Source organism: Gobio gobio (genome assembly GCF_949357685.1).
Source record: "Gobio gobio genome assembly, chromosome: 23".
Classification (NCBI taxonomy): domain Eukaryota; kingdom Metazoa; phylum Chordata; class Actinopteri; order Cypriniformes; family Gobionidae; genus Gobio; species Gobio gobio.
The window spans coordinates 37,957,107-37,983,511 of record NC_137119.1 but is presented as its reverse complement, the minus strand read 5'-3'; the positions used below and the strand labels follow the sequence as shown (position 1 = coordinate 37,983,511).

Sequence of the window (26,405 nt, the reverse complement as noted above, 5' to 3'; positions counted from 1 at the left end):
CATAAAAAGCTTACCGACCCCATCATTTTGAACAGAAATGTATGTGCGCACAAGCGCTGATTTCACGCCTGCATTTTCTTTCCATGCTTTTGCATCTGTGCACTTGCGTAGCATATATTTCTGCTGTAACGTCATCTTTTTCTCCTGGAGTAGAAACACGCCACAAACAGAGACTATGTCTTTTGGCGTTGTTCCCTGGCATTGTGATACACTATATTGTGCTGTTTTGTTTTTCTGGAAGTTCATGTACCATGGAAGAGAAATATACGTAATCTGTGAGCGTACGGGGAAATCAGAGGACTTGTGCATACTGAACCCCATTGCACAGTGGAAAGCCATAACATCTGTGCAGCAACTGGAGATGTAGCAGCTTATCTGGAAGTAAGTGCTTAGCTGCGAGTGTTACAGTCGTTGGAGTCGACGGATGAGTTTGCACTTAACGACAGTTTCTGACTCGTGCCTTTTAGCGTGGATCAGAGCGAGAGCGTCAGTCTGCGCGGTAGCAGGGTGCAGCTATTGTTAGAAGTGGAATACCTGCTGCTGACCCTGCTGTAGCTTAGGGAATTCCTCCTGCTGCTTCCTGCTCCGGCGCTCCAGGCTGCTCTGCTGTAGGTGGCGCAGGCGAGACGCGGCAGATGGCTGCACCAGTTTCGCCGAGCCCGGAGGAGTGCCTACAGGCTGAGAACCAGAGAGAACAAACATGAATAAACAGCAGCATGCTGGGTTGGGTTGGAAAATGACCGTGTTTGTTTAGCCATGGGACTGAGTTTGAATAATTCACACTTGTTGAAGAGTGTCACGATGAAAGCTCTGCTCCAAAACCCAGTGCGCTGCCCACCAGTGCAACATCTCTCCTCCTGATGTGAAGGTTGTTCCACACGATATTATGAAGAATATGTGAGAGTTGCATTGTGCTTTTGATTGCTAAGCTGGTAAGCTATTTGTGGAATGGAAGCTCATCTCTGACTTATAGTGTGAAAATAACACTAATTTTGAGAAAGTTATGGTCACAATGTGAGAAATAAACTCTAGTGCTGTTCGGTCATTTTTGATCGAAAATAACGGTTTTGGCACTTGCTGTGTGAACACCAAAAAAATTAAATAATCGACATGATTTGAAAAGTTTAAATGGTACTGAAAATATAAGGCCCTACAGTGTTTCCCTCAGATTAGAAACCAATTTGTGGTGGCAGGCGGGCGGTGGCATGGGATGGGGGCAGGGCTTAAAAACTGAAAAAAATATAAATCGGTTCACTCCGAGCAGAATCGATATTATAGCTTACGTTTTTTGCGTTCCTCAATAAACATTACTGTTCCGATAACGGTTTGATTTGAAAAAAATACCGGTTAATAACGTTATTTTAATTTAGCCTATACTTTAAACAAATATGTATAAATAGACTTATTTTTCACTCAATAATAATAATACGCATGATAATTAAACTTGAATATTTATTTCAAAACATTTTTAAAACCACAACAGAAATACATGCATTAATTACAAAGCATAAACAGCGGACCTGTTTTAATGGAGCGTTAGACAATCGAAAGTGGCCTAGCTCTTATGCATGCACGGCGCCAGAATATTTTCTCTACCGGTGCTAAGGGGGGGCTAGACCAATATGTGGGGGTGCTAAGAAAATAATCAGTATTCATGATATCATAGTTACTTCATAAAGAAATTGTCGTTTTCTTTTTTTAAATAAAAGCAGCTATGGTACACACCACATTCATCAGAAGTGTAGTTTAAAATTATATATGGTCAAAGAATAGGCATATTCAACAAAATAGATTTTTTATTTAGGTGACCACAAGACAACGACAAAAACCTTTTACATGCAAAGGTGACAAAATTTTGAAAAGAAGAAAAAATATATTGTCATTTTACTTATCTAGTAAATGCATCTTGATTTAAGAATGTTTAGATATTTAGATTAGGAAAAAAGACAAAAATACTAAGAAGAACATTTTTTGCAGTACGATTGCGTTTAGATGAATAGCCTATATAAGAAATGTAGGCTATTAAAAACAGAAAGACATATTGTTTCAGTCTTAAAGGCCGCGGAAACAGGCAGGTTTCGTTAAGCATGTCAATCCATTCCGAACATTCTTGGTTGGTTTGCTTCTTTATTGATTCAAGTAAAGATACAATTTAAACAAAACGAAATTCACTTTAAAAAAATGGCTTTCTGCATAACAAAACGTAATGAAGTCAAAATCATGTCTGATCCGCATGTCCCCCGACATATTGGGCATCTTAGTCTTATGATGTAGTGATCTTGCTCAAGCTGTTCACTTTTTTAACATAGATGAAATAATATTTTTTTTTTAATATAGTAGAGCCCTGCACGGGCCTCAAAACTAAGCCCTAGCCCGGCCCGTGTCCGACAGCTCATCAAAATGATCAGCCCGACTGGATCCCGTGTTTTTTTTATCCTCCCTATTACACATTAGTTGCAGCCATTAAAATATTTCAGTTTTGTTATTAATGTCAAAGTAGTTATATTTCGTTTTGTTTCTTTATTAAGTTTATTTAGAAAAATATTTGAAGCATTTTGTTGCTTGTTAAATTAAAGTTTTTGTTATTTAAAGTGACGACCAAGCGGCCCTGGCCGACAGTGAGTTAACCCAACACTTTAGCCTCTCAAATCAACACTTGACTTCTCTTGCTTATAAAATCCATATAAACACTTAAAGCATCGTTTAAACGTTTAGCCTATTATCACCACCATCACAATAAAAATATTTTTTGACAAGATGAGGCAGGCAGATCGCAACGGCGGGCGCAAATGAAACGGGCTACACAATCTAAACAAATAATAAATAAAAAAAACATGGTTGTCTTGCCTACCTCTCCGTGAAATGAATATAAATCCGATCTTCAATTCCAGCGCTATATGCACATTTAACGGAGTTCATGTCAACGAAAGCAACAGATATGAGCATTTTATTCATCAGCTCATTTCAACATCAAAGACCGCATTATGGGAAAGAGCGACCTGAACACTGGTAAGAGCCTTTAGTCGCATTAGTTTTAATGAAGATGGTTGTGTTTTTGAACATCTCAGACTTGGCTTATTTTCAGTATCACTTGCGGCAGTTTGCGTGTTGGCTTGCTTTACTCATTTGTGGGCTCGTGTAGGCATAGCACCGTCCTCTAATGCGCGAATCAGTCTTGACAGTTGCGGACTCGCGATATCATGGTCTCATGTTGTTTCCACCAGCGCAGCATATCTCATTGTTTCTTTTAATTCTTGAATGTCTAAAATATAAAATGAAGGAGAAGCCTAAAAAGGCCCGAAGCCCGGCCCGCGTTTGAGGTATGACGGGACAATTGGCCCGAAGCCCGGCCCTATAGGGGTGTAAAAAAGTCGGGACCGTCGGGCTTGGGCAGAAATGCAGGGCTCTATAATATAGGCTACTATTTAAACATAAATATGAAACTAAATAGGCTATAGGCCTACGTTTTCTTTAACCCTCTGGTCGACGAAAGCGGCGGCACGTTCTGATGGATTTTTTTCCTCATGACAGCGGGAAAAACTCACTTTAGCCTACTGCATAATTTTTGGCCATACTGTGCTTAAGACATAATTATAAATTATAGGCTAGATTGTCTACTTTTATTTGTATACATGCTCACAATAACGACAGTGGTCGTCAGTAAGTGCCATTAATGCGCATTGTATGTCACAAATCCTGCGGAGTCACTTCGTCGTCGTATTAACGGATTAGATTAGATTTACCGGTAGTTAGATTAAAGTGTGTACACAGTCCCGCCGCTGGCCGTTTTGATGCCCTAAGCGTGATCACTTAGAGTCATTTAGGTAGAGAGAGCATTTTCTTGTGGTGCCCTACGCATCGCGTGTGATGCATGGTGGGAGCGGCAGCACTGTGTGTATTTTCTGTAGCCTAATGGCCTTCGATAAGGGCATTTCTCTCTCTGACTCCTCTTTCTTTTCTCCTTTTGGACCCCATCAGAGACAGGGTTTCGGCCTGCACTCTGTATTCTTTATCAAAAAACGGTCCATTTGATTCTCAACTGCTTGGGGGGGCTAAACCGGGGCTATTCAAAATTCTGACGGGGCTTTAGCCCCCCCTAGCCCCGGTGTAGCGCCGTCACTGCTCTTATGCCTAATTCTTTTCAGAAGAGTGATGACATTCTTTGTACATAACTTTTTTTCAACACGACTTGTTTTAAAAATTGCATGAATAAAGAATAAATAAACTGGATAACCATTGCTCTTTTAATGCACCGTCAACTGCTAATTTCAAAGCACACACTGCGCAACACGTCCTTGCATCACATAATCAAATTCAGTCAGCTAATAAAGCTTGATCATTTAATGCAATATAACATACCATTTAAGCATCAACCGTCTATATAGAAAACATTGACCTGTCCTGTATTGGCAATCTGAAAGACTATAGGAAAAATGTTTGATAGATGCTAGTAACCTACTTGGATAGGCTTAAAGGTCCCATGGCATGGCATTTTTCTTTTATTTTATAGTGTTTCCTGAGGTGTACTTATATTGTTAGTATGACTTTTACATCATAAAATGTCATAATTTAGAAATAAAAGGCATTTTTTCTATACTGCTGTTTGCCCTGTGGCTGAATGCCCTGCTTCAAGAGGTGTGTCTGCTGTGAGACTTCAGTAAAAACGGCCACTGTTGTGATTGGCTGACATCTTTGCATTTTAAATGAGCGGAGGGGCGTGGTTTAACGAGGTCTACGAAGCAGGAGCAGGCACGAGCTGCTGCCAGAGAGACGGATGGACCTGAGTTCACTTCACATCAGTTCTCAGCATGTCTGAACTTGGTAGTTACAGCATATACTTCAGGTTATTAGTCTTTTCTAGTCGGAGGGACTGTCACTCATGTCAGAAAGTTAGTAACTTTAGTAAATTATGGATCAGCGCTGACTGGAGACGCGAAACGTTTAGAACGATTCAGTCCGATTTGGTGAACTGATTCGGTTCACTAAAAAGAACTGGTTCAAAAGAAAGATCGTTCGCGAACCACTGATCACAGATCAGAAGGAACTGAAAAAAGACTTCTGTTTTCATTTGTACATCCAAACACTGAGAAACTGCCAGCGTTCACTCGTTCACAAGCCATGATCTCTATTCTCTCAAGCGTTTGCATGGGTGTGCCAGATTCTCTGGGCGGAGGAAAGGGAGGGAACCGTTCCTGCTTGGACGTCAAACCAGGAGACTTCAGGATTGGCTCGTCTGGCCTGTCATTTTCTCAAAGGCAGAGAAAGACACCCAGAACTCGGTTTTACACCGATCAACATTTCTATCCACTTGGGGACAATATTCAGGCTAGGGGAACTCATATTAATGTTGAAATACCTCATAAAATGAAAATGTAATGCCATGGGACCTTTAAACGGAATCTTGAGCTTAAAGTCCGTACTACTTATTTAAACATACGAAAAGAATGTCCTCCAATACCTGCACATTCATTGTAGACCTCAGCGGGGAAAGAAATGTACTTGAGGCATGAAAATGTGCGCTCACACTGACTTGCGTACAGGTAGATTCATAGATTATGGTGCGCGGGCATTTCACTCACGCTTGATCCGTCAACGTCACATGCTGTACTACTCTGTTCATGATTGGTCACTGCCAAATTAAAATATTAAAAGAACGATAAAATAACGTTATTAACCGGTTAATGGCCATTTCAAATTAACGTTTCTGTTCAGAACGATTCAAATTGATTTTGATTTCGTTTTTGTTTTTGTTCCTCTTAAAATTTCGTTCGTTTCCGGTTTTCGTTTTTGTTCCTTGAACCGGTTCAGAGCCCTGGATGGGGGTGGTATTGTTTTCGATCTTGATTCATATGTGTATAGCCTACTGTACATATAGGGAAAAATAAGTTTGCCTTTTTAGCACTATTTTAATCTTTTCTTGGGTTAAATTATATTTGCTCACATTCATTAATATTCACTTGTGTGTGCTTATATAAGTATCATTAAAAAATATTAGGATATAAGTTAAAATTTCAAATTTAAAGAAATCTAGTGTTTGATCATGTCTAAATATTTATTAAAATGCAAAAGCTAAAAATAGGTAAGCAGTTATGATCTGCATTACTTTTTTGAGCTACCAGACTAGATACATGTATATTTATTAAAGAGCCATGCAAGCACCTGGTGGATAAACCATGGCTTTACAAATGAAAATTATTATTTTTCCAGCCACAAAATGACTCTAATTTGCCGCTTTGCATTGGAATGATCTATTTTAACCTTAATTACTACACTAATTGTATTATTAAATAATACAAAATATTTTAAGTGGTCATAAATGGACCATAATTATTGCACAAATAGTAGGCCTATTTAGTACTAAAAGATATCCTCGAAATATTCAATAAATATTATTAAACTAAAATATAGAACATTTATTTAATTGAAAAATAATTTAGGTGTATAGTCACATTTGACCATCAATTAGTATGAATGTGAGCAATTAGTAAGGAATACCTGAGAGCTAAATACAAGAAAAACATTAATATTAATGTTAACAATGTTGCATCTCCATCACTCTCCATAATAAAATGATCCTGTAAATATGGTTGACGTAATTAAGAATTGATGCAAATACCTGTATAGTAAAACTGTTGTGTATCCGCTTAAGCCATTGAAATGCATTGACAGAGCGCTGGTTTGTGTGAACCACGTGACCGCGCGCGCCGCCGGGAGGTGAGAGCATGTCGCAAATCTGTTTTTCAACGCCTCTGGCTTTAACTGTTATGCCACATTGGCGCCAAAACGATATTTATTGTTTGAATTTCGTATTAAATTTGAAAAGCTTAGACTTTCATATCAAAAGCAGGTGTGGCAGTTTGGTGTGAGATTTAAAAAAGTTAATGAATAACGACGCGCAATATGTGGCGCCGGGTGTTCATTCTGTGGCGCACCGCCACTACACTCTAAAAAAAAAAAGGTTCTATATGGCACCAAAAATAGTTCTTGGCTCGTAATCATAGGGGAACCTTTTTTAGTACTATATAGCACCATTTTTGGTGCTTCAGTGGTTCTTCAGTGGTTCTTCAGAGGTTCTTCACCAGTTCTTTGACTAAGGTGCTATATAGCACCTCTGAAGAACCACTGAAGCACCAAAATTGGTGCTATATAGCACTAAAAAAGGTTCCCTTATGATTACGAGACTTTTTTTTAGAGTGTAATTAGTCTATGAGTGGGAAATACTGATCTATTTTAACGATCTGAGCACATGGTCTGGGCTCATGGTGCAGGTGCACTTATGGCATGTCCGAAACCACTTTTGCTATTTTAACGACGGAAAAACAGTCGGGTTGTACAAAAGGGTTGTACCTAGTCTCTTAATGAGTCATGGGTGTGTTTTGGGCATAATGTGCAATAAAACAATCAGAGTCTCATCTCCCATTCCCTTTAAAAGCCAGTTGCGCTCGCACCATGGCGGATTCCCTATTTACATGGCGGAATATAGACACCCTCAACCTAACGAGTCACTCACCTAATAAGCAGTGTACGCACGTTGTGCACCCGCTTGTAGGTGCATATTACTAACGCGCTCTTTAAATAACACAAAAAATACTGCGCTATCAACTTTAGACCAGGTTTTTGTTGGTCAATAGCGCAGTTGTTTTCAGTTTCTCAAAATAGCAACACGCCAACAATGCGCCTGAACACCTGGTTTTCAGACCAGCACGGCGGACAGATGGGCGCGAGAGCATTTGCTATTTAAACAACGTGGCACTGGATGTGAAAATGATAACCATGTCAGGATGAAACTAGCAAAAAACATTTGCGTTGCGCCTGGCGTTGCATTGCGCCGGTGTATGATAGGGCCCATAGTCACACTTGTATTGTTGGCAATCAGAAATGAGCGCATTGGAAACGTATGGGCAACAAATTTCATCTAGTGGAAACGTTTGGTACTGCTCACAAACAAAATCTTACTGAAAGCTCATTTTTTGAGATATCAACCTCAAATTTGGTGCACATCTTGTTTAGATTTATTTGTATCAGGCTTTGATTTTCATACAGTTTTAGAGTAAAACGTGTTTTGGAAATATATTTCATATAAAAATTGAAAATTGTTTTTTTTTCACTTCAGCAATAATCTGCTAAGTGCCATCTTTAAAAAGAGACCAAACTTAAGTGTGTGCTCCAAAGCATTTGAGATTTACAACCGTTTAAGTTGGAAATTTCATTTTCAGGTCAATGCTCAAAAAGAGAATAAATGGATTAAAACTACTACATAAATACAATTTTGTACCATAAAATCCCCTAAAATACAAAATATTAAATAAACAAAATTATTGAACTAAAATATAGTACAATAATTTCACTGAAATAAAAAAAATCATGCGACATGCGAACAGTACCAGAGGGTTAAGAGAATAAAATAATAATAATAATAATGATGATGATGATGATCCAACCATTCTTCGATCTGCTTGTCCCATTTAAGGTCATGGGGAAGCTGGATCCTATCCCAGCATCTCATGATAATAATAATAATAATTTAGTATTAATTATCACTATTAATTAAAAATGATATTTCCACTATTACAATTATTATTATTATTATTAGTAGTAGTAGTAGTAGTAGTAGTAGTGGTATTAATTATCAATAATAGTAATGGAAATATTATTTGATTAGAATATATTTTTATAAGATAAAAATATATACAAAAAAATATACAAATATTTTTATTATATTGTAAATATAATTATTATAATACAATAAATAGTTTACACTTTATTTTAGGTGCCCCTGTTACAGTGTAATGAGTAATATTAATTAACTACAGGTACTTACTATGTAACTAGGGTTAGGGTTTGATTTAGGGTTGGTTGCTATGCATAATTACTATGCATAATTTACTGTTATTACAATAACTACACGTGAAATATGTACAAACTGTGAGCATTAGTTGAGACTCTTCTGCATTTCACGTGAGGTGCACTAATTGTGTCACTAATTGAGCGTTTCAAATCAGTCGCTGACCCATTAGTGACCGGTTCGGTTGCTGCATATGTGGACGCAGTTCGCTAGGTTTTGGAACGGAGCCTAAGGAATAGAAATAGAAACACTAATTGAATGAAAGAAAGAAGCACAGGGAATCTCTACAGACCAGCATGCAGCCGTAGTGTTGACTGACACCCTGCGTGTGTGCAGAGAAGCTGATATTAGCACCGTTTCACACTCTTTCTTTCATTGCGAGACATAAGTAGTACTCCTCACAATGCAACAAGATACACACGTACAGTACATACACAGACACAGGTTGCCCTGATATCTCTGACACTGTCTAATAGACCTGGGATGTTTTCTTCAGAAGTTCTGCATTTTTGGTCACTACTGCTACAGTTTCCTGTAACTAACGGCTTGTCTATACAGTAAACGGAATGAGAGACATTGAGGCGAGTACAAAGATAAGAAAGATATAGTGTATGGAAAAGCTGTGGAGACAGATGAGCAGGCACAGTTCATTTAGACTGCAGTAACTGACATGTTTTTTGTGTTGCCTGTTTGTTCTTGGCTCTTGAAACGTTTGCTTTAAAGACTTTAAGCTTGTTAAAATTGATTTGCTACCACAGTGTCACAACATTACTGTCACTGTGCAGAAGAAGCACAGTTTGACATCACAAAAGAGAGGAAAAGAGATGACCTTGACTGATATCAAGCTGTTCATTCCAACAGCTTAGCTTAAAAAGAAAAACAGGGGCCTGTCTGCTGTGTCAGAATGTTATTTCTTTAATAATGACAGTGATGATAATCATTTGCAGATACCTTTTGCAGTTACAGAGTTCATATTTAATGTTTTTTTGATTGATTTGAGGAAATACTCAATTTTTCATTCAGCATTATGAGATATCTTAAATCCAACTGGAAGGTGAAAGAAAAATGGAAGACAATTTCCACCTTAGGGCATAAACAAAACTAATTGTGAGAAAGTAGTCACATTGTGAAATATAAAGTCACAAGGTAAGAATTATTAATAAATAAAGCCATTAAGAGAAACATTTGCAATTTTGATCAAATAATCAATCATAATCATTGTCATTAATTAATCATTTTTTTTATTATATATATATATATATATATATATATATATATATATATATATATATATATATATATATATATATATATATATATATATATATATATATATATATATATATATATATATATATATATATATATATATATATATATATATATATATTTAATTGCTTAACTTATTTGCTTTATTTAATTATATCAAATGTGATTATTATTATTATTATTATTAAATAAAGCAGTTAAAAGAAATGTGCAATTTGGAGAAAATCAATTATAATCATAATGATCATTAATAAAAAAAATGTATTTAAAAAAAATTATATAATATTGAATTGCTTAACCCGTAGTTGCTTTATTCAATAACATCAAAGGTGATTATTATTATTATTATTATTATTATTATTATTAAATAAAGCAGTTAAAAGAAACGTGCAATTTGGAGAAAATCAATTATAATTATAATGATCATTAATTAATCATTATGTTTTACTAAATAAATTAATATGATATAATATTTAATTGCTTAACACTTATTTGCTTTAATTAATAATATCAAATATGATGATGATGATGATTATTATTATTATTAAATAAAGCAGTTAAAAGAAATGTGCAATTTTGAGAAAATCCTATTATAATCATAACGATCATTAATTAATCTTTTTTTTATTAAATAAAATATTATATATATATTTAATTGCTTAACGCTTATTTGCTTTATTTAATAATATCAAAGGTGATTATTATTATTATTATTATTATTATTATTATTAAATAAAGCAGTAAAAAGAAATGTGCAATTTGAAGAAATTATAATGATCATTAATTAATCATTATTATTTTTTATTAAATAAAATATTATTTTATAATTTACTTAACTTATTTGCTTTAATAATATCAAATGTGATTTATTAATATTATCATTATTATTAATGCAGTTAAAAGAAATGTGCAATTTTGAGAATTTCATTTTATTTAATTATTTAAAAATATATAATTAAAATATTATAATACAAATATTAAAGAATAAAATGTTATATTATTATTGTATAATATTTCATATTATATTATATTATAATAAAGCAATTAAGAGAAAGAAGTCTCTAAGGTGGAAACAGACGTTCACATATTAGATACAACAAGTCAAGAAACACTTAAAAAGGTTAAAAAAACACTTTTTTTAATCTCTGAGTTTCAATTCTAAACTTCATTCAAGCTGTTTAATAACATGCAGTAGCACAGCTGATTAGAGACTTGAAGAGATGACAGATTAATAGGTTTTGTGTCAGAGTGCATTAGTAAGCTTCAGGAAAAACCTCAGAACCTCAAGTTATAGGAAGAGGCCTGAGAGGGAGGTTTGGCAGTTAACACATTACCTCTCTCCACAGAGAGCTGCTGATCCACTGGCCTGCCCTGCCAACACTGTTAGGAGTGACCTCGGCAGGGTGTTTGGCCTGGGCAGTGACCCTCAGTCTCACTGGGGCTCTCTGAAACGCCTGTCGTGTTGGTGTGTGTGCGGATTAATGCATTGACATGTTTGGGTTTGGAGAAGAATGAACAAGAATGAAAAAACATTAGTGCCTAGTATTAAAGTATTATTACTCCTGCATTTTCTGAATAACCGACCAATCAGGAGTGCGTTTCTGTACCTTAGTGTCATCTCTCTAAATAGCTATGTTGATACACACACTAAATGGTGACTATTTCATCCTTTCGACAGCTGTATATCAGCCTTTTACCTCCAGCTCTGCCATTATCTTCTCATCGTCATCCTCATCTTCCTTCATCCCGGAAGCGGCGATGACCGGAGGTGTGGATGAAGGTCGGGGCCCGTCGGAGGCCGATGGGCGTCTCAGTTTGACGGGTGGCGTCTGGGATTGGGTCGGCACTTCAGCCTCCTCTCTGTTCTCAATCTTCTCCAACTTCTACAAAAACAAAATGTGCATGAATAGGGCAACCTAATAGGACATCAAGCGCAAGAAATGTTAACAGATGCATCAAAGAAAATAACACAAAAAAGTTGAGTACATATTAACTATTTTGCATTTGCTTATAACAAAAGCATTTGTTACTACGCTACTCCACTTTCAAATATTGTTCAATTCTTACCAAAATTGGCTCAGGTGATCCGTGGACTGAGCTGCACAGAAATTACTGAATATCATTTTGATATTACTTTTTGTTCAAAAGTTATGATGATGTGAAACTAAAAATCTTGACCTAAAATAGATCAGATGCTACATCTCGGCAAAACTTTAATCTATCAAAAAGTAACTTGGTACACTTCATAGGTTAAATGATCTGAGGGTACATGCCAAATTTTGGAACAGCTCCACCAACAGGTCATGAGATCCGAAAACTATTTTTACACATAACTTTTGAACTACAGATTACTTGGGAATCCAATTTGGCCAGGATCGTATGAATCACCTGTCCGCCATTTTGAAATGTGTCATAAATTGCTATATTTTTGAATACTTTGACGTATTGGCTCCAAATGTGGTACACATAATCGACAGCATGCCATTAAAGTGCCTAAAAAGTTGCAAGACATCACCACCTAACGTTAAGAAGATATACGGCTTTATACAAAAACACATAACTTTTGAAAATTGTTGATCACCTTCACACTCTTGTTTATGGTGATCACTTCTCCGCTGCTGTTGGTAGTCAGCCCAAGGCCTGATGGGAAACTTCGTCTTGGAGGAGGAGGGGGTGGAGACTTGGACGGCTTCTCTGTACGATACCGCTGAACGGTCAACTCCCCTGATCGATCAAACAAATCAATCAATACACATTCAACAACAATAATAACAATCAAGCATATTATTAATGCTTCTGTCTTTAATAAAGCCATCAAGAAATATATTTGTACTTGTGAGAAGTCTGAGACTCTGTAACGAGTCAAGAAACACCTAAAAGCTTAAAAAAATTATTAGGCTATGATTAAAAATCATAAGGCAGTTGTTGTAGGTTCATGGTGCGGCTAATAATGTAATCTCACCCGATCCCCTGCGTGGGATGCCGTCTTTGCTGGGTGGTTTTGGTGGGGTTTTGTTGGGCTGATGCTCAGGTGTTAAGCTGGGGGTGGAGGATGCTGAACCGGGTGCTGGGAGGGAGGATAGTTGTGGTTTTGGCGGTACGGCCGGTTTGGTGATCTGCTTGGCAGCGAAGTCCAGATCTGGAATGGCCTTCATCAGCTCAGCTTGAGTTTCCTCCAGTAGACGGTTGATGTCCTGAGCGCTGAACTGAGTTAAACTGGCTCTCTTCTCCTCCCAGTCACGCTCCGCAGCCTAAAGACACACACCCACATGTGATACACAGAGTCACATTGATCAGAAACTTTAAATGAAGTGTCTATTTATTGACGTCGGGTTGGGCCAGACAAAATTACGGAAGATGCTGGATTGTCAAAAGTAGCAGTTGTAGGGGGAAGGGCGAATTATAAAGTTGACGCCAATCGGCCCAAGTTTGAATCTGCCTTTTGTCGAACTCGTTCTACTCCCTTTCCCCATCATATATCAAATTGGAAAGGAATTTTCAATAAAAATGAAGAAGATATTTGAAAAGTGTACATAAAGTGTCTAACATTGGCCATATCATATACCCGGCGCAATGAGACGGCAGGCGAGTATATTTTTGCTAGTTTCAGCAGTACGCAGTTTTTATTTTCACGTCCAGCGCCACGTTGTTTAAATAGCAAATGCACTCGCGCCCATCTGTCCACCCATGGGCGTGCTGGTCTGAAAACCAGGTGTTCAGGCGCATTGTTGGTGTGTTGCTATTTTGAGGAACTGAAAACAACTGCGCCAACAAAAACCTGGTCTAAAGTCAATAGCAAAATTTTTTTTGTAAATGTTCCGGCTTTCCGCTTGCAAATTCTGCCATGCAAATAGCGCAAGCAAAACTGGCGTTTAAAGGGAATGGGAGATGAGACTCTGATTGGTTTATTGCACGTTAAGCCCAAAACACCCATGAGTCATTAAGAGACTAGGTACAACCTCTTTGGACCCTGCGTCTGGCACGTCGACCGTTTTTTCCGTCATTAAACTAAGAAAAAGTGGATTCATATCAAATATTCATATCCTTTCCGACATCCATGCAAGCTCAAATATAAAATATAAGTGTGTGTTCATTACCAGTCGGACCTCCACGGACACTCCTTTATCAGATTCTCTGCGTATTGGCAGATCTTCCAGGCCGCTGGTCTTTATTACCCCTGTGGAAGTGCCGTCCAGTTCAGGCATGATGGGATCTGTTGCCCCGGCCCCTGCCAGCCAGTTACCCAGCGTGGTGCTGCCAGGAATACCACCGCTACTCAGACAGGCACCAACGGCGGAGCCGAGCATGTTCGACAGACTTGTGGTACCTCCTAAAATCAGTCAATCAATCAATCAGTCCATCATCTAACTAAATAACAAATTATCCTGCATCCATCAACCAATAAATGTTCCATATTCTCTAAATATATCAGTTAAATAAATGAATCAACCGTGCTAGGTAGATTACACACAAATTGAAGCCCATATGAATACAATTTACATGATACATCCTACCCAATATCTAAACTTAACAACTACCTTACTAACATTTTTAATAAGCAGTAATTAGAAGTTTTTTAAAGGGTTATTTCACCCAAAAAATGAAAATTCTGTCATTAATTACTCACCCTCATGTCGTTCGACACCCGTAAGACCTCCGTTCATATTCGGAACACAAATGAAGATATTTTAGTTGAAAGCTGATGGTGAGAAAGGCTTCAGATAGGCCTCCATTGGCATTCAGTACACTTACACTCACAAGACCCATAAAAGGCACTTAAAACGTCGTTACAAAGTCCATCTCACCACAGTGACTACAATAATTTTACGATGCGACGACAACAGTGTTTGTGCGCAAAAAAAAATCAAAATAACGCCTTTATCCAACTTGTTCTTGTCTTCCGTGTGTGCCTCCGCGACGCATGCGCGAGAATATGACGCAGATCCGGCGTTCGGACACATACCCAGAAGCGATTTGTTTACAAGCAGAGGAAGACGCGCGTGTCTAAGCTGTTGAATTCTACATTGATCGTGCTTTAGGTCTCGGCGTAGTTCTCAAAATCGGGCTAAAGTGTGCATTTCATGGATTCCCGAACGCTGGCGCTACGTCATATTCTCGCGCATGCGTCGTGGAGGCACACACGAAAGACAAGAACAAGTTGGATAAAGGTGTTATTTTGATTTTTTTTTGCGCACAAAAACTATTGTCGTCGCATCGTAAAATTATTGTAGAGCCACTGTGGTGAGATGGACTTTGTAACGACGTTTTAAGTGCCTTTTATGGGTCTTGGGAGTGTAAATGTACTGAATGCCAATGGAGGCCTATCTGAAGCCTTTCTCAGCCATCAGCTTTCAACTAAAATATTTTCATTTGTGTTCCGAATATGAACGGAGGTCTTACGGGTGTCGAACGACATGAGGGTGAGTAATTAATGACAGAATTTTCATTTTTGGGTGAACTAACCCTTTAAGGCTAAAGTCGTAGTTAATAGTTAGTTAATAGTGAGAATTGGACCCTAATCTAAATTGTGAACAAATTTTAATTAATAACGCAATCATTACACATTTTAGGTAACATGATCTGAATACTTTTTGATTACTTTTGACCTAACTTGTTTATCACATTAATTTGAATAGTGTGGCGAGGGGGCATGGTTCAGCGAGGTCGGCAACGGGAGAGACGAGACAGGTGACGAGCGATACGTAAGTGGATCAAGTGCAGGATGACATACACCTGTGTCTCGTTGCAGTAATTGGCGTGGGGAAACTGGATAAAGCCAGATGGAATCGGGAAGCCGGGAGAGAGAGAGACTGACTGATGACTGTGCTGAATGCTCTGGAGAGCGGCATTATTGATGGACTGAGTTTATTGAAGCACAGTGAGCGCGACTTTTGTTTTGAACTTTAAAAGTGATTAAAGCACGAGCTGACCCTGTCTCCCTCCTTCACTACACTTTGAACATTGTTACAAATAGTATAATATTGAACCATACTGATAAAAAAATATATAAATATATTTTTGTGCTATCAATGTAGTGCATTAAACATTACATTACGTAAGGGTTGGAAATGCAGGGGTGAAAATAAAAAGTAAATGATTAATTAATTCTTAAAATTGTTAAATTAAAAGAAATAAATAATAAAAAAATAAAAATAAAAAAAAATTTACAAACAAATATGCTGCGTGGCCTCTCAATTTTCCTTATAATTATAGTCACCTGACTAGTGGCCAGTCTGTGTTTGCAATTCCACAAAACTGTAAGACTTTCTGAACATTTAGTCAAACCAAAAATTAATCAGAGACCAATTTTGACTAGTGGGTGCAGGACACTATAGTTCATTTATGTATGTGAGGATAGCAAAATAAAGTAAACTGTGACATATTATACCCCAAAATTCTTCATACAGTGACTACCAGTAAAATTGATAGAAATTTGGGACCAAAATGATTCAGACACTTTGACCTGACCATGTTCTGCTGAAGTGTTTTTTCTTTAAATGCTAATGCGACCTTTTACACCACAGACTGAACAAAATGAAGCGTTGTCAATGACCTGAATTGGTATCATCTAACTTAAATTTAACAGCTGACAGCTGATTGGTTGATTGTAATCCGTCACACTTGACATTATCAAGATGAATTTGTACTGACAGTTTAAATGTGAGTTCTTGTCATGTTTTATTATCATTTTCTAAACTATAGCGAATAAACTGTGATAATGTGAGAAAATGTTGAAGGTGTCTGAGTAAATATTGGTTTGACTGTATAAGCAACATTTTTTATGAAGTAAAAATTAAAAGGGATAATTATGGAGAATCAATGAATTCTGAATAATTTACTGCCATTTTGTGTTCAGTAATCATGAATAAGTGACTGATAATGAAAACAAAGTCTTTTGAATTTAGTATTTTTACATTGTTTAGAGCGTAAGAAACAAATGGATTTTTTTTATTTTGTTATTTCATATGTTATGCTATGTCCTCGTAAGTGGACACCAGGACTCTGAAATAAAAATTAAATGACATGTATAGGCAAAAACAATGGGATTTTTTTTTTAATTCACCAATCAATTTTCAGGTTTCAGAATTTTTTTTCAACCAAACTTTGTTTAAAGATGATTCTCAACTATGAAAGATATAATGGAATGACTTGATATACCATTTTACTTTATGCAATATGTGGGTAAAATGGCCATCCATGGGGTTTCCCATTCATATTAATGTGTTCTTGGAGAAACATGTGATGAAAAAAGAAATGTAATAATGGGAGTAATAGTTGGCAACATTTTCATGATAATATCTAATATTTTATAGGAACATTCATATGGATTTTCTTTCCCTATTCACTTGTTGTATCTCCCAGAATGCCTGATAAACATGATTTGAGTCCCGGTGTCATCTATTGAGAACATGTATGAAATCAATGCCCTGTTTTGTAACAGAGAGTCATATTTTGACCCCATAACCTTTTCCTGAGATGTTGATTTATAAACACTTTGAAAATTTGTCAGATTTAAATGATTTTCATAAGAGTGCTCAATTTCATCATTCAGTCATTTTTAAAGACCAAGGAGAAGTTGTTGTCCTGGTGAAACCTCAAAACAAATAGAATCTTTGAAAAACCCTGAATTTGCTCTTTACAGTGCAATGATGTCAGAGAAATTCACTAAAATGTAATGTCCTCGTACGTGGACAGTGGCACCCAGGAGGTTAAAATGCAATAATGAGAATCAGTAGGTCAAAGAGAATGTAAAACTGGTGTTTACCTATACTCGAGGCACTCGTTAGACCAGGGTTTGTGGTATTAGTGCCCATGGAGGCAGAAAGAGTGGCAGTGCCCGATAAGGTGCCCCCTAGGTCGGGCAGATTTAGCGAGGGGCTGGTGAGAATATCTAGATCAGAGCTCCTGCTGAAATCTGCGTCACTCGCGCTGGAAACCGAACTACTGAAGTCATCGGGTGTCCTCCACACACCTTCTGATATCTGCCTGTACACAAACACACACTGAGGAACTCTTTAGGCATGGAACTAGAGAACGTACCTGAGCAGGAGTGAATGTTTATGCGTGTGTGTGTTTTACCTTCGTAGAAGGGTGAGGGTATTGGTGATGTTTCTGCAGCGTTTCAACAGGGCCTCCAGTCTGAGCGGTTCCTCTTTCAGAAACTTCACAGCTTCCACCTCCACCCTCAGCACCACACGCATCTTACTTTGTAAATTGGGGAATTGATCTAAACACAGGAATTGTAGATCAATAGAATATATATAGCGAGACACTGTAGTTTTTATTACAGAACAAATTAATATTATGAGCCATTTTTTTTAGTGAATCAAATTTTATATGTCGTAACCAAAGTAATCCGATTCTTATATGAATGAATCGGTTCTTTTTAGCGAATCAAAAACTCTGATTCCTGAAAGATTCCTTCTGAAGATCGGGAACTTTTTAGTAAATCAAAAACATGTGTTGTCTGATCCCTTAAAGAAGGAATGACTCTTATGAGTTGGTTTTTAGTGAAGCACAACATACAGCACAACCAGTTTATTCTGATTCCTGAAGTAATTACTTTTAAGAGTCATTTTATAGTGAATCAAACACGTGCAGCGGAACCAGTGTACTCCGATTCCTGGACGAATTACTCTTTTGAGTCGATTCTTTTCAGAGTCAATCAAAAATACATCACAACCAGAGTAATCCAATTCACGATCGAATGGCTACTATGAACAGTTTTATACAGCATTACCAGTTTAGTCTGACTCCTGAAAAAATTATTCTTATGAGTCAACTCTTTTTAGTCAAATCAAAAACATGCAGCACAACCAGTGTAGCCGACTCCTAAATTAATGTTCTGTTTAGTGAATCAAAAACATATTGAACAACCAGTGTTGTTAGACTCCTTAAAGAAAGAATGACTCTTAGGAGCTGGTTCTTTTAAGAGCCATTTTTAGTGAATCAAACACATGCAGCGGAACCAGTGTACTCCAATTCCTGGACGAATGACTCTTCTGAGTCGATTCTTTTCAGAGTCAATTAAAAAATACATCAAAACCAGAGTAAACCAATTCATGATCGAATGACGGCTAAAACATTACCTGTTTAGTCTGACTCCTGGACAAATGATTCTTATGAGTCAGTTCTTTTTAGTGAATCAAAAACATGCAGCGCAACCAGTATAGTCCGATTCCCGAATGGATGACTCTTATGAATCAATTTTTTTAGTCAATCAAAAACATGCAGCACAACCAATGTAATCTGACTACTGAATGAATGACTCTTTTGAGTCACTTCTTTTTAGTGAATCAAAAACATGCAGCGCAACCAGTGTAGTCCGATTCCTGAATGGATGACTCTTATAAATCAATTTTTTTAGTCATTCAAAAACATGCAGCACAACCAATGTAATCTGACTCCTGAATGAATGACTCTTTTGAGTCAGCTCTTTTTAGTGAATCAAAAACATGCAGCGCAACCAGTGTAGTCCGATTCCCGAATGGATGACTCTTATGAATCCATTTTTTTAGTCAATAAAAAACATGCAGCACAACCAATGTAATCTGACTCCTGAATGAATGACTCTTTTGAGTCACTTCTTTTTAGTGAATCAAAAACATGCAGCGCAACCAGTGAAGTCCGATTCCTGATCGGATGACTCTTATGAATCAATTTTTTTAGTCAATTAAAAACATGCAGCACAACCAATGTAATCTGACTCCTGAATGAATGACTCTTTTGAGTCAGCTCTTTTTAGTGAATCAAAAACATGCAGCGCAACCAGTGTAGTCCGATTCCCGAATGGATGACTCTTATGAATCAATTTTTTTAGTCAATCAAAAACATGCAGCACAACCAATGTAATCTGACTCCTGAATGAATGACTCTTTTGAGTCTCTGTGATAATCATGACATCAGGATAATAATATAAATGTGTGGTTCTGTATGCTTATAATTGTTCACTGTGTGCAGATTCGTCCTCTTCCTCCCTCGCTCACTCACTCTTGAGGTCAGTGACAGTCTCTCCCAGTCTCCTGAGTTCCAGGCTCTTCTGTTCTATTTCCTGTTCTGTCACCAGATTATGGTTAAGCCCCGCCCCCGCCCTCATCTCCTCCACAGAGCGCTCCAGATCGCTGGAAACACAGAGGAACACATCGCATCAAGGGAAATAAATCATATGCAGCATGGTTGTGCAGTATGTGTGCAGTATTTATAGGTTGCAGGTGCTTCGGCTCACTGTAGCTGTTGTATGATAAGTTCTTCTTCATTGAGATAACGTAGCCTCTCTTCTTCAACAAGAAGACGCTGACGCTGTAATGGATCTTCTTGTGTCCGAGACGCCTCGATCAGACACATTCCCAAATCTGACTCCGTCTGCCTCAGTAACGCCTGAACAGAATCCTGATTTTGCAACTGAAAGACATGCACAGACATGCAAGCTTGTATGAATGAATAAAATATGTTAGATATGAATTGAAGGAATAGCTAAATTAAAATTAAATTATGCTTTTTATACAGTATGCATTTCCCATGCAAATTGGCTGCCAAGCGCCAAAAAAAGTATGATTTATAAAAATGATGTATTCCTTTAAGACATTATTTATAATAATTTTACCATAGTGAAGATGTCCTTAGAAGTTTTGCCATTCATCTAGCGACAATTTGAGAAATTTCATCCCCGCAACGTGCACAAGATTAAATATACAGCAAAAAAGCAATATACCTTTGTTTTACCTTCCAGATGAAACATTAAATATCACCAGCTGTCCCCAAAAATAATACACAATAGTGCACACACATATAATAAATTAAAATAAATAAATAAAGTATAATATCTAAATAAATACATATAAGAATGTCACAACCACCAGCTGGAGTGCCAATGATCTTCTCCACCAGAGGGCACTCCTCCCGTGTCCTTTGCTCTCTGATCATCAACTTCATTTCCCATAACCCTTTGCCTGGACTCATTATGGTTGATTACTTTCAGCTGTGTGTCATTATCCCGTTAAGTTCTGCCTCTATAAGCATATACACCACTACAAATAATGCCCTATTTGGGGGTATAGGGGGCGATTTCGAACAAGACTTCACAAAGAGCGAATGAAAACAGCGCTTATATAGGCGGAACTTAACAGCCCATGTGTTAAACCATAGATATACATAATAAAGGCTAGATGTCTTACGGCGGAGTCTCTAACGTCATCACCGGCGGCCATCTTGTCACAGACAGGGCTGCATGAACACAAATACTCGTCTCACTGAAATCTTGACGGATTCACAAATGGTTTGGTTTCTTAAAAACATTATTAACGTGGCTATAATTATTGATGCTTGAACATGAATAATTTTTCATAAGTATGCAGTATCATAACTACATCTCTGACGTTTATAACAAACCAAACAGTTTGAAAATCAGTAGAAAATTGAGCAAGTTATGGTTATTTAAAAAGTGCAAGCACCCATGAAAGCAATGTTACGAATAAGCGAGCTGCCTGCAGGACGAGACATCTAGCCTTTATTATGTATATCTATGTGTTAAACTGCTCTCTATCTCTTAATAATGACAGCTGGAAGCAATCAAGCATAATAAGTCTAGGCAATGGGTTATGTGAAATATATATATATACACATCAATCAGGCATAACCACCTTCCCAATATTGTGTTGGTCCCTCTTTTGCAGCCAAAACAGCCCTGACCCGGCTGGACCCCGAGGCATGGACCCCGCTACACTCCTGAAGGTGTTCTGTGGTATCTGGCACCAAGATGTTAGCAGCAGATCCTTTAACTGTAAGTTGCGAGGTGGGGCCTCCATGGATCGGTCTTGTTTGTTCAGCGGATCCCACAGATGCTCGATTGGATTGAGATCTGGGGAATTTGGAGGCCAAGTCAACACCTCAAACTCGTGCTCCTCAAACCATTCCTGAACCATTTTTGCTTTGTGTCAGGCGCATTATCTGCTGAAAGAGCCACAGCCACCAGAGAATACCGTTTCCATGAAAGGGTGTACATGGTCTGCAACAATGCTTAGGTAGGTGGTACGTGTCAAAGTAACATCCACATGGATGGCAGGACCCAAGGTTTCCTAGCAGAAGTCAAGTCACCTTTATTTATATAGCGCTTTTTACAATGCTGATTGTTTCAAAGCAGCTTCACAGTGTTAAACAGGAAAATAATGCAACAGAATTTGATTTGGCTGCAGTCGCTCTGTCAAGTCAACTTTATTTATATAGCGCTTTTAACAATGTAGATTGTTTCAAAGCAGCTTTACAGTGTTAAACAGGAAAATAATGCAGCATAATTTTATTCAGCTGTATAGCCATTCTGGAAAAAACGCTGATGTCATCAGTTCATTTCAATTATCATACAGTGACAGTGTGGGCTTTAGATCAATAATTCGATCAGTAATTTAGTTTAAATGGTTAATTTAGTTTATTAATTAGATTTATTTCGATGTTTAGTTGAAAAATTGAGTGTCCCCAACTGAGCACGCCAAGCCAGAGGCAACAGTGGCAAGGAAACCAAAACCCCATTAGGTGACCTAATGGAGAAAAATAAACCTTGGGAGAAACCAGGCTCAGTCGGGTGCCAGTTCTCCTCTGGCCAATTAACAAACAGCGTATTATTATTATTATTATGCTGGCAGCTTTACAGCTCAGAGGTCATCATAGATCAGAATATTCGAGGGACCGGGGGCAACACGCCGGGGACGGGTTTATTGAGGATGATGTTGATTAAATAATTATTAAAGTGCAATATTCGAATGATCGGAGGCAACACGCTGGAGACGGGTTTATTGAGGATGACATATCGATTTAAGTATTATTTAATTGTAATATTCGAACAATCTGAGTCAACACGCCGGAGACGGGTTTATTGAGATGCCGTGTCGATGAGGCAGTTGCAGGGGGAGGCATTTGCACTGCTCTGGAGAAAACAGTGATGTTATCCAGTTCAGTTCAATTTTCATATAGTGTCAATTTGGGCAGATCAGTAATATAGTTGAATATTTAGTGTCCCCAACTGAGCCAGCCAAAAGCCAGAGGCGATAGAGGCGACGGTGGCAAGGAACCAAAGGTGGCAGGATGGAGAAAAAAACCTTGGCAGAAACCAGGCTCAGTCGGGGTGCCAGTTCTCCTCTGGCCAACAAACAAACAGTGTATGATTATGATTCAGGCAACATTACAGGTCAGATGTCATATTAGATTGGAATGTACAGAATATTTGTCCAGTTACATCTGAATAAAGATCATCACGCCGGAGATTCAGAACATTGCTCAAAGCATCACTTGCCTTCTTCCTGACACCTTTCTATCAGAACCAGAATTAACTTCTTGAGCAATTTGAGCTCCAGTAGCTCGTCTGTGTGATCGGACCACACGGGCCAGCCTTCGCTCCCCACGTGCATCAATGAGCCTTGTCCACCCATGACCCTGTCGCCGGTTCTCCACTGTTCCTTCCTTGGAGCACTTTTGATAGACACTGACCACTGCAGACCGGGGTCACCCCACAAGAGCTGCAGTTTTGGAGATGCTCTGACCCAGTCGTCTAGCCATCACAATTTGGCCTTTGTCAAACTCACTCAAATCCTTACGCTTGCGCATTTTTCCTGTTTCTAACACATCAACTTGAGGACAAAATGTTCACTTGCTGCCTAATACATCCCACCCACTAACAGGTGCCGTGATGAAGAGATAATCAGTGTTATTCACTGGTCATAATGTTATGCCTGATCAGTTTATACATAAACACACACACATATACACACATTATATATATATATATAAAATAAAAAATATTAAATAAAACATATATGATTTATTATTACATATAAACAAAAATAACTGAATAAATATATATTGTTTAAAAAAATTGCACAGTAAGCACACACCTGTAATTGGCGTAGTTGTGTCAGCTGTTTGCGCAGTTCAACTGTGTGCTGCTGCAGGTCAGTAAGGTGCAGCTGCATTTGGAAACGGGACATTGCTATTGGCTGACAGACTCCAGTGGGCGGGGGCGGCATCAGGGCCAGAGGAGCAGATGGTGATGACACTACCAATCCGCAGGAGCAAAAGTTATACATTAAACATAAAACATGCATAAAAACATGTAATTTAATTTAAAATGTACTGTAATGGTGAAATCTGATTATCCATAAGCCTTTTCAGTCATTCTGCTTTAAATGTCAGTTTCTCAAAAGGTCTCATTTCCATATCAACCACAAAAGAACAACAAAATACATCTGATTATTTGTCTTGATTTGTACAATATGAGTCACATCCAAAAACAAGCCCAACACAACTCAGTACACACTCCATCTACGGTACGTTGTATATTCATGCAACATACATTCAAATTCAGAGTCAGACCCTTATGTTTGCACAGACATTCACACTGTTATACAATCTCAGAAACAGACTCTGATGTCCTTATTAGATCCTTTTAAGAACTGGAAAAGGAAGACAAAACATTCTAGTACACTGACATTCAAGAGTGTTAGTGGGAATTTCCATACGACAAAAACATTCCGGGATAATCCATAAGACAGACATATATGCAGTGCCTATAAAACAAGGGTACACCTCACTGGACTTTTTGTGCTACATGATTAATTATGCATTTAACTGAGAATTTTGTCAAGACAAAGTGCTTTATAATTCTACATAAAACCTGTATGAAATTATTGAACAAAAGTCAAAGGAGGTGAATACTTTTTATAGACACTGTATATACTGTATATATATATATATACACACACAGAGGGTTTCCAAACTCCAGGATCTGGGATCCCTGAATGCAGACATTCTATACACACTCCTGACGCAAAATTGCAATGCACAAATCGCAATGCAACACATCTGTAATGCAACAGACGTAGGGGAAACCGAGAAAGTGACAGACAACCAGACATACAGTAATATACCTTTTTGCTTTCTAAACCTTCCAGCTGAAATATAAAATATCACCAGTTAACTGTCCCCAAAATAATACTCTAGTGCACAATAAATTATAGTAAATAAATAAAATACATACATATACTAATATGACAATATAATATAATGTATGTCAGATTAATTATAAATTATAACAAGTAAAAACATTAAAAAATATATAATTAAAAATAATGTATTTATTATCATTCATAATGAATCTGACATATGTCAGATTTATCATACATTGTAATAAATAGATTATTATTTTTTAATTATATATTTTAAATATACATTATTATAATTTATAATAAATCTGACTATATATATATAATAATATAAATATTTTTAATAATTTTTTTTAGATGTGTATTATAATACAATATAATATAATAACTGTCCCCAAAATAATACACTCTAGTGCAGAATAAATTATTATACATAAATAAACTATAATATATACATATATATTGTCATGATGACAATAAAATATAATACAGTATACATATCAGATTTATTCATTACAATAAAAAACTAATTGTAATATATATAATTTAAAATAATACTGTATTTATTATAATTTATAATTAATCTGACATATATATATATATATATAATAGATTATTATTTTTTATTATATATTTAAAATGTATTTTATTTATTATAATTTATAATAAATCTGACGATATAGAGTCAGATTTAGTATAGTCAGATTTAGTATAAATTATGATATATATTAAAATATATTATATATAAATATATAATAATATAAATATATTAAAATAAATATAAATATTTTAAATAATATATATTTATTTAGATATGTATTATAATACAATATAATATAATAACTGTCTCCAAAATAATACACATTAGTGTACAATACATTATATATATATGTCAATATAAGTCAGATTTATTCATTATAAATTATAATATAATATAATATAATATAATATAACACATAATATAATATAATATAATATAATATAATATAATATAATATAATATAATATAATATAATATTATATAATATAATATAACACATAATATAATATAATTAATATAATATAATATAATATAATATAATATAATATAATATAATATAATATAATATATAATATAATATAATATAATATAATATAATATAATATAATATAATATAATATAATATAATATAATATAATATAATATAATATAATATAATATAATATAATATAATATAATAATATAATATAATATAATATAATATAATATAATATAATATAATATAATATAATATTCAGTGTCTTGTTCAGTATTCAATCAGGTTTGAAATGTTTGTATGTTTAAATGTTCAGAAGACCTGACTTGAACTAATTTATATTTTTCA

General features: G+C 36.3%; 1 protein-coding gene across 1 annotated transcript in view; it reads right to left on the bottom strand.

The window, feature by feature from the left end:
- Positions 1–519: 519 nt before the first annotated feature.
- The window catches only part of srcin1b (SRC kinase signaling inhibitor 1b), a gene marked incomplete at both ends in the record, with an annotated part of 59,106 nt that continues 33,220 nt past the window's right edge, over positions 520–26,405 (bottom strand). Inside the window, 10 exon segments of the mRNA XM_079805677.1 lie at positions 520–678; positions 11,812–11,988; positions 12,696–12,838; positions 13,077–13,365; positions 14,212–14,444; positions 17,880–18,100; positions 18,194–18,341; positions 20,105–20,235; positions 20,340–20,515; positions 23,995–24,155. Of these exon segments, the coding sequence (XP_079661803.1) occupies positions 520–678; positions 11,812–11,988; positions 12,696–12,838; positions 13,077–13,365; positions 14,212–14,444; positions 17,880–18,100; positions 18,194–18,341; positions 20,105–20,235; positions 20,340–20,515; positions 23,995–24,155 (1,838 nt within the window).